At 57.1% G+C, this 12,420-nt stretch overlaps 1 protein-coding gene across 1 annotated transcript; it reads right to left on the bottom strand.

Annotated features, from left to right (window-relative positions):
* Positions 1-558: 558 nt before the first annotated feature.
* On the bottom strand, positions 559-11,073 carry F9 (coagulation factor IX). Its single transcript, XM_009090581.3, has 8 exons — positions 10,944-11,073; positions 9,135-9,298; positions 8,811-8,835; positions 6,979-7,092; positions 5,145-5,273; positions 3,487-3,725; positions 2,856-2,979; positions 559-1,308 (listed from the first exon to the last, which is right to left on the bottom strand). Exons 1-8 carry the CDS (start codon positions 11,008-11,010, stop codon positions 761-763), a joined length of 1,410 nt encoding a protein of 469 aa, XP_009088829.1. The 5' UTR covers positions 11,011-11,073; the 3' UTR covers positions 559-760.
* Between the last annotated feature and the right edge of the window lie 1,347 nt (positions 11,074-12,420).

Here is a 12,420-nt window from a genome sequence, read left to right as displayed (position 1 = left end):
TTCTTCCATGCATTTTGATTTTAAGGTGAGCAGGGGCAGGTGATCCAATCAGTTTCTTGCTGGACGCAGTGGCAATTAAAGTGGCAGAGGCACCTTAGCACTCATACTGAAGTCTGAACAAGCAGCTGCTGACAGCCTGCCCTGGCTCAGGGTGTCCCCAATGTCCCCTGCACCCATCCCAGCTGGGTCAGGGTGTCCCCAATGTCCCCTGCACCCATCCCAGCACAGCTCAGGGTGTCCCCAGTGTCCCCTGCACCCATCCCAGCAGGGTTGGGGTGTCCCCAGCCTCTCCTCCATGTGAAAACCCCTGTTTGGGAGCACTGTGGCTGCACTGCTCCACAGGAGCTCCCTGTGGCCTCCTGGGATGCTGCTGGGGCACCAGTGCCTGCTGGGCTTCCCTTGCCCACACTGCTGTGTGCCAGCTGTGGGCAGGGCTGGTGGCACACTGGCCTGGGACATGTGTGAGCCATTCCCCTGCTGATCCACCAACCTCTGCATTCAGGATTTGGGGACTTATACCACTCAGCAGCGCCGTGCGTTCAGAAATGCAGCTGGGGGTCATTAAAAGAGCTTTTTATTTCCTTAGTACCACATTTTCATTGCATTCTCTCAACTTCAGCCTTCCAAGAGCAGAAGTTATTTCATCTAGAAACGTTTATTGAAATGCAGTGGTCTCTCAAAGCCATGGGAATTGCCGTGCTCCCTCCGCGTGTCCCCAGTCCAGCCTCCCCAGCAGGGCACGGCGCTCCTCCCTGCCGGCTCAGGGGAGCCTCGTGGTTTGCTTGATCCACTTGACGTACTTGGAGACCCTGGTGTAGATGCCGTACTTGCCGGGCAGGGCACACTCCTCTCCCCAGCTGGTGATGCCCGTGAGGAACCAGGTGCCCTCGATCTCGGTGGTGTAGGGCCCGCCGCTGTCCCCCTCGCACGTGTCCCTGCCCCCGGACGGGAAGCCCGCACAGAACATGTTCTGCAGGATGCTGGTGGAGGTGCTCTTCAGGCAGGTGGGCCGGTCCACGAAGGGCACCCTGAGCACCTGCAGGGTGGTGGCCTTGCGGCCGCGGAAGAGCACCTTGCCCCAGCCGCTGACCGTGCCCACGCCCTGCTTCAGCAGCGCGTTGGTGAACTCGCGGCTGCCCAGGCACACCGGGGTCACGTAGCTGTTGAAGGTGAGCGGCTGCTCCAGCTCCAGGAGGGCGATGTCGTTGTGGTACTCGTTGATGGAGGCGTTGTAGGTGGGGTGGGGCAGCAGCCTCACCACCCTGCGCACCTGCTCGGTGTGGTCATCGCTCCTGACGTCGTGTTCACCTGCGAGACCAAAGGGGCTGGGACCCCGGGCAGCCCCAGGGACCAGCCCGTGCCCTGCTGGAGCCAGCCCGTGCCACTCCAGCCCAGCCCAGGGGCTGCAGAGGGCTCGGGCAGCACCAGGACCGTGCCCTGCTGGAGCCAGCTCGTGCCACTCCAGCCCAGCCCAGGGGCTGCAGAGGGCTGAGCCCTCAGGTGCCTCTGAGCCTGCTCTGGCCAGGCTCCTTGTCAGAGGCACCTGCAGGTTCCCCCCCATCTCAGGCCCCCGGCACTACCCAGCTGTGACACCGGGCACACATCGCCCAGCCAGGCACCAAAGATGCAGATGCTTTTGCCGGAGTTAGCAGCAAAACTAAGGCTGTTTTGGGGATTTAGCACCCTCAGAGGGCGGTAAGGGGATGCCACCTGTGCAGCAAAAGGGGCAGAACTCGCTGCTGAAAAATACTGGTCTAGAAAAAACAACGTATTAGTGAAAAGAAACCTTAACCTCCCTTTTCTAAACCCCCCAGAGCCACGGGGCAGGATGGGGCGCGGGAGGGCAGCGATGCCACCGCTGATGCTCACAGGTGCCCGCCCGAGGCTCGGCTGCTCAGGGCGACTGCCGGCACCTGCGGGATGCTCTGATGGCAGTGCCGGTACCGACAGCTGCGGGATGCCGGGATCGCGGTACCGGCACCTGCGGGATGCTCTGATGGCAGTGCCGGTACCGACAGCTGCGGGATGCCGGGATCGCGGTACCGGCACCTGCGGGATGCTCTGATAGCGGTGCCGGCCGCCTGTCACCCCCACCTTGTGTAACAGGTGGGGAGAGGGCAGGGGGCGCTCAGGTGGGTGGAAGGGCCGCAGCTGGGGCCGCATCCCCCGCAGGCTGAGCAGCATTAAGGATGGCTTTTGCCGAGCGCAGCCCCCGGGGCGTTCGGGCCGTGCTGGGGAGGCTCTGCTGGCCCCGCCGGACTCTCCCCGGCCCCGCCGGGCTCTCCGGAACCGGCGGCGCTGAGCAGCACCTGCGGAGCCAGCCTGAGGTGAGCGGGTGCTGCGGGCTCGGGAGGGCTTTTGTGGGCAGAGAGGGAACGGCAGCTCCCTCCCCGGCTGCTCGTACAGCCCAAACGCGGGGGAGACTTTCGGCTGGCTTTTGTTACGTTAGACATGCTTTCTATTGCTGGGGACCTGAGAATGTGATTCAGGGATGGAAGTGGGGAAGCAAAGAAATATAAGGGAGGGGAATGCTTCTTCCACCAGATCTCAAAGCTGGCTGGATGAGCCTCTGGCTCAAGTGAGCTCGCCCATGGCCAGGCTGATCTGTGCTCACACTGGGGTCCTGCAGCTCTGTGGCTGTGGGACTGAGGCAGACCCGGCTCACTGCTCCTGCCAGAGGTGCTGGCACCTGCAGAGACCAGGCTGGTGAAGTGTTGCAGCTTCAGCTGGGGCCTCTGTGCCCCCAGCAGCTCGAGTCAGGCCCCACAGCAGCTCGTGTCCCGCTGCTGCCATCACTGTGGTCAGTGCCCTTGTCCAGCCCTGTGCCCGTCCCTCCCCTCGTGCCAGGTGCTCACCTGCCACAGCAGTGAGGTTGTGGGTGTAGCCTGGCTTCAGGCAGTGTGCTGCTGTCACCAGCCACTTCTCGTTGATGATGGAGGCGCCGCAGAAGCCCAGGCCTTGGCTGTTCACCAGCAGAACCTGTGGGAGCAGGGCAAATCACACTCTGGGGTTTGTGTAAGCCTGGACCAGTGGAGGGTGGCCCTGGTCACAGCAGGGGGTTGGAACTGGGTGATCTTTAAGGGTCCTTCCAACCCAAGCTGTTGGGTGATTCTTTGATCTGATGGAGCCAAAACATGAGTTGCATTGTTCCTTGCAAACTCCCTTCCCTCAGCCTTCAGCTTACTTTTGGCACATTCATGGACTACATTCATGGGCAATCTGTTGGAGTAGCTCAACCCTTTGTGCCCCACTGGGTAAAGCTGCTGTGACTCTGACTCCTGGCTTTCTTTGCCAGAGGAGAGCCCCACGCAGGCAAGGTTTGCTGCTGTGGCATAAAACTGTGTGTGGAAAGAAGCTGTGCTCCTGTGAGGCTCGAGACTATTGCCAGTCTAACCTCAGAGACAGGCTCTGGGCGTTTAAAGGAAGGATGCTCTGTGCTCAGAAGGGCCTGCTGGGGTTCCAGAGGGTTTGCCAAAGAGCTGGTACCTGCCAGGGCACCTCTCCCTTCATGCTGTCCGAGCCGCCGACGACGCGCGTGCCCGTCCTGAGCACGGGCGTGATCCTGGTGGGGGCTGCCGTGCTGCTCTCCGTGCCATTGTCCTGCCCCTCCTCGGGGCCCTCCTCGGGCTCCTCACCCGTGGTGTTCCAGTGCTCAAAGGTGTTCATGGAGCGCGTCAGCTTCCTCTTGGCCTCGGGAGCCGTGATCCTCCCGCAGGGAAACGGCACTGGGGAGGAGCGGGCACAGCTGGGGCTGGCTGTGCCACACCGGGCACAGCTGGGGCTGGCTGTGCCACACCTCCCAGCCCCCAGAGGGGAGGCAGGAGCGAAATCCTTGGCACCAGCTCAAGGCTGTGGGCTGAGCACGTGCACCCTGTGCACCCGTGCCTGTGCCTTGGAGCCCCGGTGTGAGCGATATGGAAAAGGAGCAAAGGCATTGATTGTTTCTGGGCTGTGGAAATGACATCTGAGCAGCTTTAAAAGTGAAAAAAGCTTGTGCTGAGAACCTGTGCCTGATGGGCTGGGGCAGCTGTGCCTGCTCCTGGCAGGATGTGTGCTGCATACCTGGGAATCCTGTGCTGGGCATTTCCAGAGCAATAACAGCCAGCTGGGACAGGGCAGGAAATAACAGCTGCCAATTGTACAGATAATCCTGCTTGGCACCAAGGGGAGGAAAACATTAATAACCTCTTCCCAGAGTTGTGTATTTCCTCTGTTAATGAAGAACTCATCTGTAGGCTCGTTTCAGACAAGCTCTTCCCATTCCTCTCCCACGCAGTGTGTGCTGAATTCCTGCTGGTGGTGGCAGTCAAAATAGTAAATAGCACCAGGCATTGTCTTTCATCTGAAAAGCTCTCAGAAGCACTGAGCAAACAAACATTAGTGTAAAATCAGATGTGAGCGTGGCCTACTGAGACTTCATCCTTTATTTTTAAACAGTTCACTTTAGGGACAGGACTCAAATGAGTGTTGAGTGATGGAAAGTGGAACCTGCGGGCTCAGCCTCTGAAATGAAGGTTTCAGAGCCAACAAAACAAAGCTTTCGCAGGAAGGACAATCACCCAACCTGAAAGACAATCTTCTTGCTAACTGTTAACCTTTCTGGTCCAGTGAAAGTGATACAGCATGTTGGGCAACACAGGATGAGTCCCTCTGTTCACAGGATTCCCAGCCCAGGATCCTTCCCGAACTGATTGCTGGCTGCCAGCACCTTCAGGAGGTCAATGCTCCCTGCTGGAGCTGCCCTGTGCAGGTACCTGAGCTTGGGTGTGCAACCTGCTGCAGGTACCTGCATGTGAGCTTGGGTGTGCAACCTGCTGCAGCCAGCTCTTAGAAATGTCATAGCATCAAATGGTAAACTGACTTCAGATGACAAAATATTTGTCTGCTCAATCTCTTCTCTGCCAGATCTCTTCTGAGGTGCTCGTGCCCAGTTAATTTGCTGTGTTGTGGTGGGTTGGGTCTGCATGTGTCAGTGTGTTCATAGGTACTGCAATGGTCTAGGGGCAGGGTAAAGCTGGGGAGCACTAGGAGAACCAGATATTCTTTAGCCCTTTGTGAAGCTGCAGCCTCAAGCACTGCACCAAACCCAGGACAAGGCCTGAAAACTTGAACCCAAATCTCTTGAAAGCAGTTTAAAAGCTAACCTGTAGGTTCACAGGACTTCCCATCTTCGTGCAGTTTGTAGCCAGGGGCACAGGAGCACACCACCTTCTGTGGGGGCTGATGGCTGCAGAAGTGCTTGCAGCCTCCATTTTTAATAGCACAAGTGAAGTCTGAAAGAAATGACAATGAAACAGGGAGAGCTCTTTTGGAACCCAGCTGGTCAGAGATCTGTTGGGAGTGGGGGCTTTGGGCTCAGGAACCCCGTGGGTGACCCAGGCTGTGGAGAGCAGATGGTGGTTTGCAGGGGAAGCAGGGCAGTCCCATCCCTGCTCAAGGGCAGGAGCAGTGGGCAGGCTGAGGAGCTCACAGAGCCCCCCAGAGCCCTGGCACAGCCTCCTGCCTCCAACAGCTGCGTGCTGCCTGAAATGTGGCACCTGACCCTACAGGGCTTCTGCAAATATTTGGTAACAAGCCACGTGATTTCCCCACTTCTGTGCTTTTGGCAGTGGGGGAGAGCAGCCTGCATAGCCTGGAGCAAGCCCTGCTCCCCACCAGGGCTTTGTGCTGGGCTCCAACCTTCAGGACCAGCCTTGTGCTCCTCCTGAGGCCCCCATCAGCTGTGCCAGCCTGGCCTGCAGGAGCCCTTCCAGCAGGATGGGTGATGGAACAGCCCAGCCCAGGGCAGAGCCAGGATTCCATCCCTTGCACCCAGCCCAGGGCAGAGCCAGGATTCCATCCCTTGCACCCAGCCCAGCCCTCTCTCCTCTGGGGGAGCACCTTGGAGATGGGGAACCACAAACCTGCAGAGGCCCTTGCAATTCCCAGTGAGTTTTCAAATAACCTGACAGCAGATTAACTCCACTCCTACTTCCTCAAGGACACCTCCCTTCCTGTAGCCATTTTAATGCCATCATTTACTATTTTTACAGAGCTCTTCTTCACGCCTCACTTCCAGCTCTATTTTTGCTCCTCACTTCCCCAAGAAATCTGCAATGAGACTATTTAAATTTGATGCAACTTTGAAATGCTCTTTTTAACGTACAATCCTCTCTTGCCAGAGCAGAAATACAACTAGAAAGAGAATCTTTTATTAGTGCAGTGAGTCTAGCACATTATGCGAGCTGCACAGCCCCTGATTATATTATAAGAGCTGAATATCCCTCTTGCTTAAATTATCAGCTGTTTGGTTTTCATAAACTCCTCAACCCATCAGGAAAATATTTCCCTTTTATTTGCCTCCAGAATCAAGGTTGCTGCTGATAATTGTAATTATGAATTAAGCAGAGTGCCACTGAGAGGAAGCCAGGATAGTCCTGCCCTGCCCAGCCCCTGCTGCTCAGCCTGGCCTGAGGAAGGGGAGGGGAGAGTGGGGGTCCCAGGGGTCTGTGGGGAGCTCTGCTCTCAGCAGGCCAGCAGGCTGTCCCTGACTGAGCAGCCCCAGGAAGGTTTGTGCTTTGGGGACATAAAGGAAGGGCTCTGTGTCAACATTTGTCCTGGCAGCCACAGCCCAACAGGAGACCTTGAGCCTGAGTCTCACTGAGCCCTGCCTAAGAGCAGGTGCTCAGCAGAGAGAGGGGAGCTGGGGCTGCTCTGGGGGCTGGGCAGGATGGAGACAGACACTGCTGTCCCCTGGCATGTCCCCCTGCCATCCCCAGGGCCACTGCTGTCCCCTGGCATGTCCCCCTGCTGTCCCCAGTGCCCTGCTGTCCCCTGGCATGTCCCCCTGCCATCCCCAGGGCCAGCAGGCTGCATTTACCCCTTCCTGCCTTCCAGCAGAGCAGGGTGGGTGTTGGGCAGCCCCAGAGGGTGACTCTGCCCCGCTGATCCCAGGGTTCCAGCAGAGCAGCAGGGCCCCTGCAGCAGCCTGGCACGTACCTATCTCACAGTTCTTGCCTTCGTAGCCAGCTGGGCACCAGCACACGTAGGAGTTGATCTGGTCCTTGCAAACGGCTCCGTTTTTGCAGGGGTTGGGGTTGCACTGGTCCCCATCTATGGAGAGAGCACAGAGTCAGCAAACACAGGGCTAACACCCAGCACAGCCCTGCCAGAGCCAGCACAGCTCCTCCCTGGGCTGGGGAATTGCCAGGTCCTGGCAGCTGAGTGTGCAACCCCAGGGCAGCGCTGGGGTAGCACAGCAGGGCAGTGTCCGTCCCCTGGAGCTCTGTGTGTCTGTCCCCTGGAGCTCTGTGTGTGTCCCCTGGAGCTCTGTGTGTGTCCCCTGTCTCCTGTGGGCCAGCCCTGCCCATCTCAGAGAACCCCTCTGCACCCACCCTCCTGCAGCATCCCCAGCAGGAGCTCGTGGCTTGGCCAAACTAGACAAGTGTAGCAGGTTTGCTGCTCCAGGAGTGCTTTGAGTGTCCCAGGCTGGGTTGTTTTAACACTCAGGCTGTTCTGTGAAAGTTTGGGTCTGTCCACGGGGGTGTGCAGTCCTGTCTGGTGTCAGGACTGAGAACCTTCCTGCTGCTCTTTCTTTCTCAGTCCTGCATGACTCTTACCTGCTCTAGATCTCTCCCCATGTGCCAGCTGAGCACCTGAGGCTCTAATGAAAACACTCCTATGGCAAAGCTGGGGATGTACAGCTCTGGAGAAGCAAATGGGGATGTTAAACCATGGGGGATGCCCTTTGGAGTGTTTGTGCCAAGGCCTGGAGAAAGGGCAGGGCTGGGGTTTGTGTCCTGCGAAGGGACAGGATGGTGTGGGAGCCCATGGGGCTTTCAGGAAAGGGCTGGAATGCAAAATGCAAACAGGAACAAAATGGTTTGGGCTTGTCTGAGTCCTGCTGGGAGCTCTGAGGCAGGGTGGGGATGCAGCTGGGGCTCAGGGCTGAGCTCCTGTGGGCTGCACCTTGGGACCAGCAGAGCAGGCACCCCCAGTGACAGAGGAATAGATGGCATTCCTTATTTTTGAGGAGCCAATTTGTTACAGTGGCAGGGAAACAAATGCAGTGTGGGGTTTCATCAGTTGTTTTTTCAGAGGACAGTCCTACAATGCAAATGCAATGTTTTTATTTTATAGTCTGGACTGAGTAATCTGAATTATTTAAGGCTTTTTAGTGAGATGTTCTGGGCACTCTGCCAATCTACCAAACAGTTCATTTATTGAAATGTCCTCAAAATTCATTTCAGATGGTGTAGTGGGCATTGAAATCGTTTTGTTAAGGGACCAAGGAGTCGTTGGGGTTGGGGCTCTAAGGAAGAAGTAGCAGTGGAAAGAAAGCAGTGAAGTGAGGGTGTGAATTGCAAACAGCTGTTTGCTATGATCATGTTGAGTCTCCACTTTAATTTGGCATTTCCAGGGATTCACGCTGTGCCTTCACAAGGCTGTGCCTGATCTGGAGGTCTCTGCTGGAGAACAGAGCATTTGCTGTTGGCTGAAGGGGTGTTAATTATTGCTGGGGTATTTTACTCCGTGGCACAGCTGAAACTGAAGCCCAGAGCGTGACCTGGGCTCAATGAGATCCAGCAGTCTGCCTGAACTGGTTCTGTTCTGTGAGGGTAAATGAGAGGCATCCTCTTTTTTTTGGCTTGCCATTTCTGTACCAGTGGGACAGACCCAGGCTGGGCACTGCAGGATTTGGAGTGCAAGCTCAGAGTGGCTCTGCCCAAACAGCTCCTGGATGCTGGAATACATTTGTTACAGGAACATCAGGTCTTTATGCACTGAGAGAGGAGTTTTAAGCATTAGAACATGAGGAAAGCAGCTCTTACCTACGTATGTTTGCCAAAACTGCATCTGCAAAGGGAAAAGAGAAAAAGTTTCCTTTGTTTTCTAATTTCTGGGTGTTGTCTGACTGAAGCAGTACCTGGGTGGCTCCAAAGCTGAAGGGAAAGACTTGCAGGGCAGCCACCACCTCCATATCCCAGTGGGGTCTGGTACAGCTTTTGAAGCAGCTCCCCAGCCCAAAAGATGGAGCACAACTGAGGACCTGCCACGCCAGAGGCTGCCCTTGGCCCTGCAGGGCTTCTCCTGGCTGTTCCCTCCTCCTGCCCCAGCTGGAGGGAACAGGGCCAGGGCTGGGTTAGGGCACTCACCGTTTTCTCTTCGTTCTCAAACACCTCTCGGGCCTCCTCATAGCTGCACTTCTCCTCGATGCACTCCCTCTCCAGGTTGCCAGGGATCACCTCCTCCAGCCGGTTGGAGTTGGCTCTGCGCTGCCTCTGCAGCACCGAGCTGGCCTCTCTGCTGCCAAGGAACACTGGAATGGACAGGGCAGGGCTGGGCAGGGCTGGGCTGGCTGGGCTGGGCTCTGCTCCCCCAGAAAATGAGGCTTTCCAGGGTGCACCCCCACTGCCCATGGCCAGAGATGTGGGCTGGGCTGGCTGGGCTCTGCCCTCCCAGCAAACAAACCCTTCCAGCTGTGCACCCCACTGCCCATGGCCAGAGAAACAAACCCTTCCAGCTGTGCACCCCACTGCCCATGGCCAGAGACAGTCCAGCACTGTCACTCTGGGCTGAGCTTTCTTCATTGCCCCACCTCAGCCCAATCCAAAGGATCAAATCTGCAGAGCCAAAAGTCAAAATAGGCAATAGAAATGGCTGATGGCAAGATGGTGATTGGGAGGGCTGAAGTTTGATGCTTGAAATACCCTAAAGCAGATGGTGTGAGAATCTCCCATTGCAGAGGCACAGACTGGAATGAGCTGTTTGAGAGGGGAAAATAATGGGCTTTTTCCTGCTGCTGCTTGTGAGGTTTGGTTTGGCCTGTCCTGCCCTGGGTGCCTGTGCTGGCCATTTGCCCCTGCAGAGCTCTGGCCCTTGGGAGCAAGGGGCAATTCCTCCTCTCCCTCCTCATCCTCCTTGCCCATGGCTCTGGGTCCCAGCATCTCCTGCAGGCAGGAGGGGGACAGGAGCCTTCCTCCCCCCCTGGGCCAGCTCCTCAGTGGGCTGTTTGTGCCCACCTTCCTCAGGGGGTCCCACCTGCTGCTTTTACAAGCAAAACTTTACTGGCACTGCAGAGGTCACTCTGTGGTGTGACAGGAATGGCCCTGGGGGCTGGGACCCCCCCCACCCTGAGCATACACTCCCAGACCATTTACCAGCTTCTGAACCACCACCTGAGACAGTGACACAGGTCTCCAGGCAGGTGCTGGCAGGGCACACCTGTCCTGTCCGCTGGATTTTATGGGGGGTACACCTGGGTGGGGGTGGCAAAAATCTGAGGTTCTGCTCCCTTTTCATTGCTGAGCAAACATTTTGGGAAGAGCCTTTTTGTAACCTGTTTCCAGGTATGTTTTAATGAGAGAAGAAAGGGCAGCCTGGCAGGAGGCAGGAGCTCAGGCTGGATGTGAAGCAGCCTCTGCTGGAAGTGTTGCTGCTGCAGATAAATCAGCAGCCTGCATTACTGTGTGTGATTGCCCACATCCATCAGCTGCTCTCTCCTGTCCCCAGCTCTGGCTGCATCCCACAGCCTGGGCTTGTCTTTAAATAATCCCGGCAGTGGCAAATCCAAGGAGAGTTTTATGGAAGTGAGCACTTGTTTGCTCTCCAGGACAAAGGGATGGCACACAAAGACGTGTGACTGTCACCCCCCCCCGCAGGGCTCTCCCCCTCTCCCCTTCTGTGTGTGCCTTCTGAAGTGGCTGAATCGAGCTCTGAAACCTCAAAGATGCAAAAACCCAAGGAAAAATCCATTCTGAGAATTCACCCCTGTGACACGTGCTGTGTAAGATCAGCATAAAAGCCATTATTTCATTTCCCCAGCAAAGAGCAGAGCCTTGAAGAGGAGCAGGGAAATGCAGCAGTGCCTCTGAGCTGTCCCCTCCCAGTGACAACGTGTCCCCAGGCAGTGTCTGTGCCAGCTGTGCCCGAGGGAAGGGTTTGCTGCTCTGAGATGCACTCACCTGTGTTTCCAGCAGCCAGGCAGGCTCCCAGCAGCCATAAGGAGAGTGTCAGGGGGACCTTTGCCATCTTCTCCCCTGCCCAGCTCCCTCTGCCAGCGCCAGCGGGGCCCAGCTCGGCCCCTGGTTCAAAGGGCAGCTGCTGTTTACTGCTCTGGCCAGCCCTGGCTTTAAGGTGTCCCCAGATGTCCCAGGGCCCAGCAGAGGCAGCTGCTGCTCTGCCACCTCGGGGCAGGCTGTGCTCCCTGGCACTGGGGGGCTCCCAGCCTGGCAGGGACAGGGCAGGAGCAGGGAGAGGGACAGGACAGGGACAGGGATGGGGCAGGGATAGGACAGGGCAGGGATGGGGCAGGAGCAGGGAGAGGGATGGGACAGGGGCAGGGATGGGACAGGGGCAGGGATGGGACAGGGACAGGGATGGGACAGGGACAGGAGCAGGGACAGGGATGGGGCAGGGACAGGGATGGGACAGGGACAGGGATGGGACAGGGACAGGGATGGGACAGGGACAGGACAGGGCGAGGGATGGGGCAGGGACAGGGATGGGACAGGAGCAGGGGCAGGGATGGGGCAGGGACAGGGATGGGACAGGAGCAGGGGCAGGGATGGGACAGGGACAGGAGCAGGGGCAGGGATGGGGCAGGGACAGGAGCAGGGGCAGGGATGGGGCAGGGACAGGGATGGGACAGGAGCAGGGGCAGGGATGGGACAGGGACAGGAGCAGGGACAGGGATGGGGCAGGGACAGGAGCAGGGAGAGGGATGGGACAGGGAGAGGGATGGGGCAGGGACAGGGATGGGACAGGAGCAGGGACAGGGATGGGGCAGGGACAGGGATGGGACAGGAGCAGGGGCAGGGATGGGGCAGGGACAGGGATGGGACAGGGACAGGAGCAGGGACAGGGATGGGGCAGGGACAGGGATGTGCCCTCTGGACGTGCTGCTGTCTCCAGGCTGCAGCACCACTCCCTGCTCTGAGGCCACAGCAGCCGTGGGTGCTTGGGAAAGCTTCTCCTCGAGCTTATGACCCATAAATTCTGTTCCCTCAGTCTGGGAAATGAGGAATGTTCCTCTGTGAGGCACAGGGTGCAGACATTTCTGGTTCCTGGGTTTGGGGTGCCCCTGTGTGCAGCACACACCCAGCAGGTGAAGAGGAGGGGCTGAATTTGAGTTGCAGCCTCGTGAGATCCCTCCTGTCTAGGTGGAAAAGAATCCTTTTTCTTCCTTTCCTTGAGCAAACAAAAAGTCCTGAACCCTATAATTCATCTTGTTTCTTCTTGCTCCATTTGAAATGATCTTTATTCATCACTGACAGTAGCTTTTGTTATCAAATTTCTGGGGTTGACAAATGAGTTAGGATGAGGTAATGTGCTGTTGATGTAAATTGAATGCAAAGTGAAGAAGGTAATGATCTCCTCTCATTTTCTGTGCATGTGGAAATGCAAATGTGAGAAAATAAATGGGGCTAAAATGTTGAAACA

This window comes from Serinus canaria, chromosome 4A, assembly GCF_022539315.1.
Source record: "Serinus canaria isolate serCan28SL12 chromosome 4A, serCan2020, whole genome shotgun sequence".
NCBI classification, from domain to species: Eukaryota; Metazoa; Chordata; class Aves; order Passeriformes; family Fringillidae; genus Serinus; species Serinus canaria.
This window is presented reverse-complemented; position numbering and strand designations above follow the sequence as displayed.

Bases quoted from the DNA above. Each gene is read 5' to 3' on its own strand.
- F9 (XM_009090581.3), bottom strand. From the start codon at position 11,010: ATGGCAAAGGTCCCCCTGACACTCTCCTTATGGCTGCTGGGAGCCTGC. The intron at 7,093-8,810 runs GTAAGAGCTGCT...CTCTCTCCATAG, and splicing joins GTTTTGGCAAACATACGTAG to ATGGGGACCAGTGCAACCCC. The intron at 5,274-6,978 runs GTACGTGCCAGG...CATTTCTTTCAG, and splicing joins AGGCAAGAACTGTGAGATAG to ACTTCACTTGTGCTATTAAA.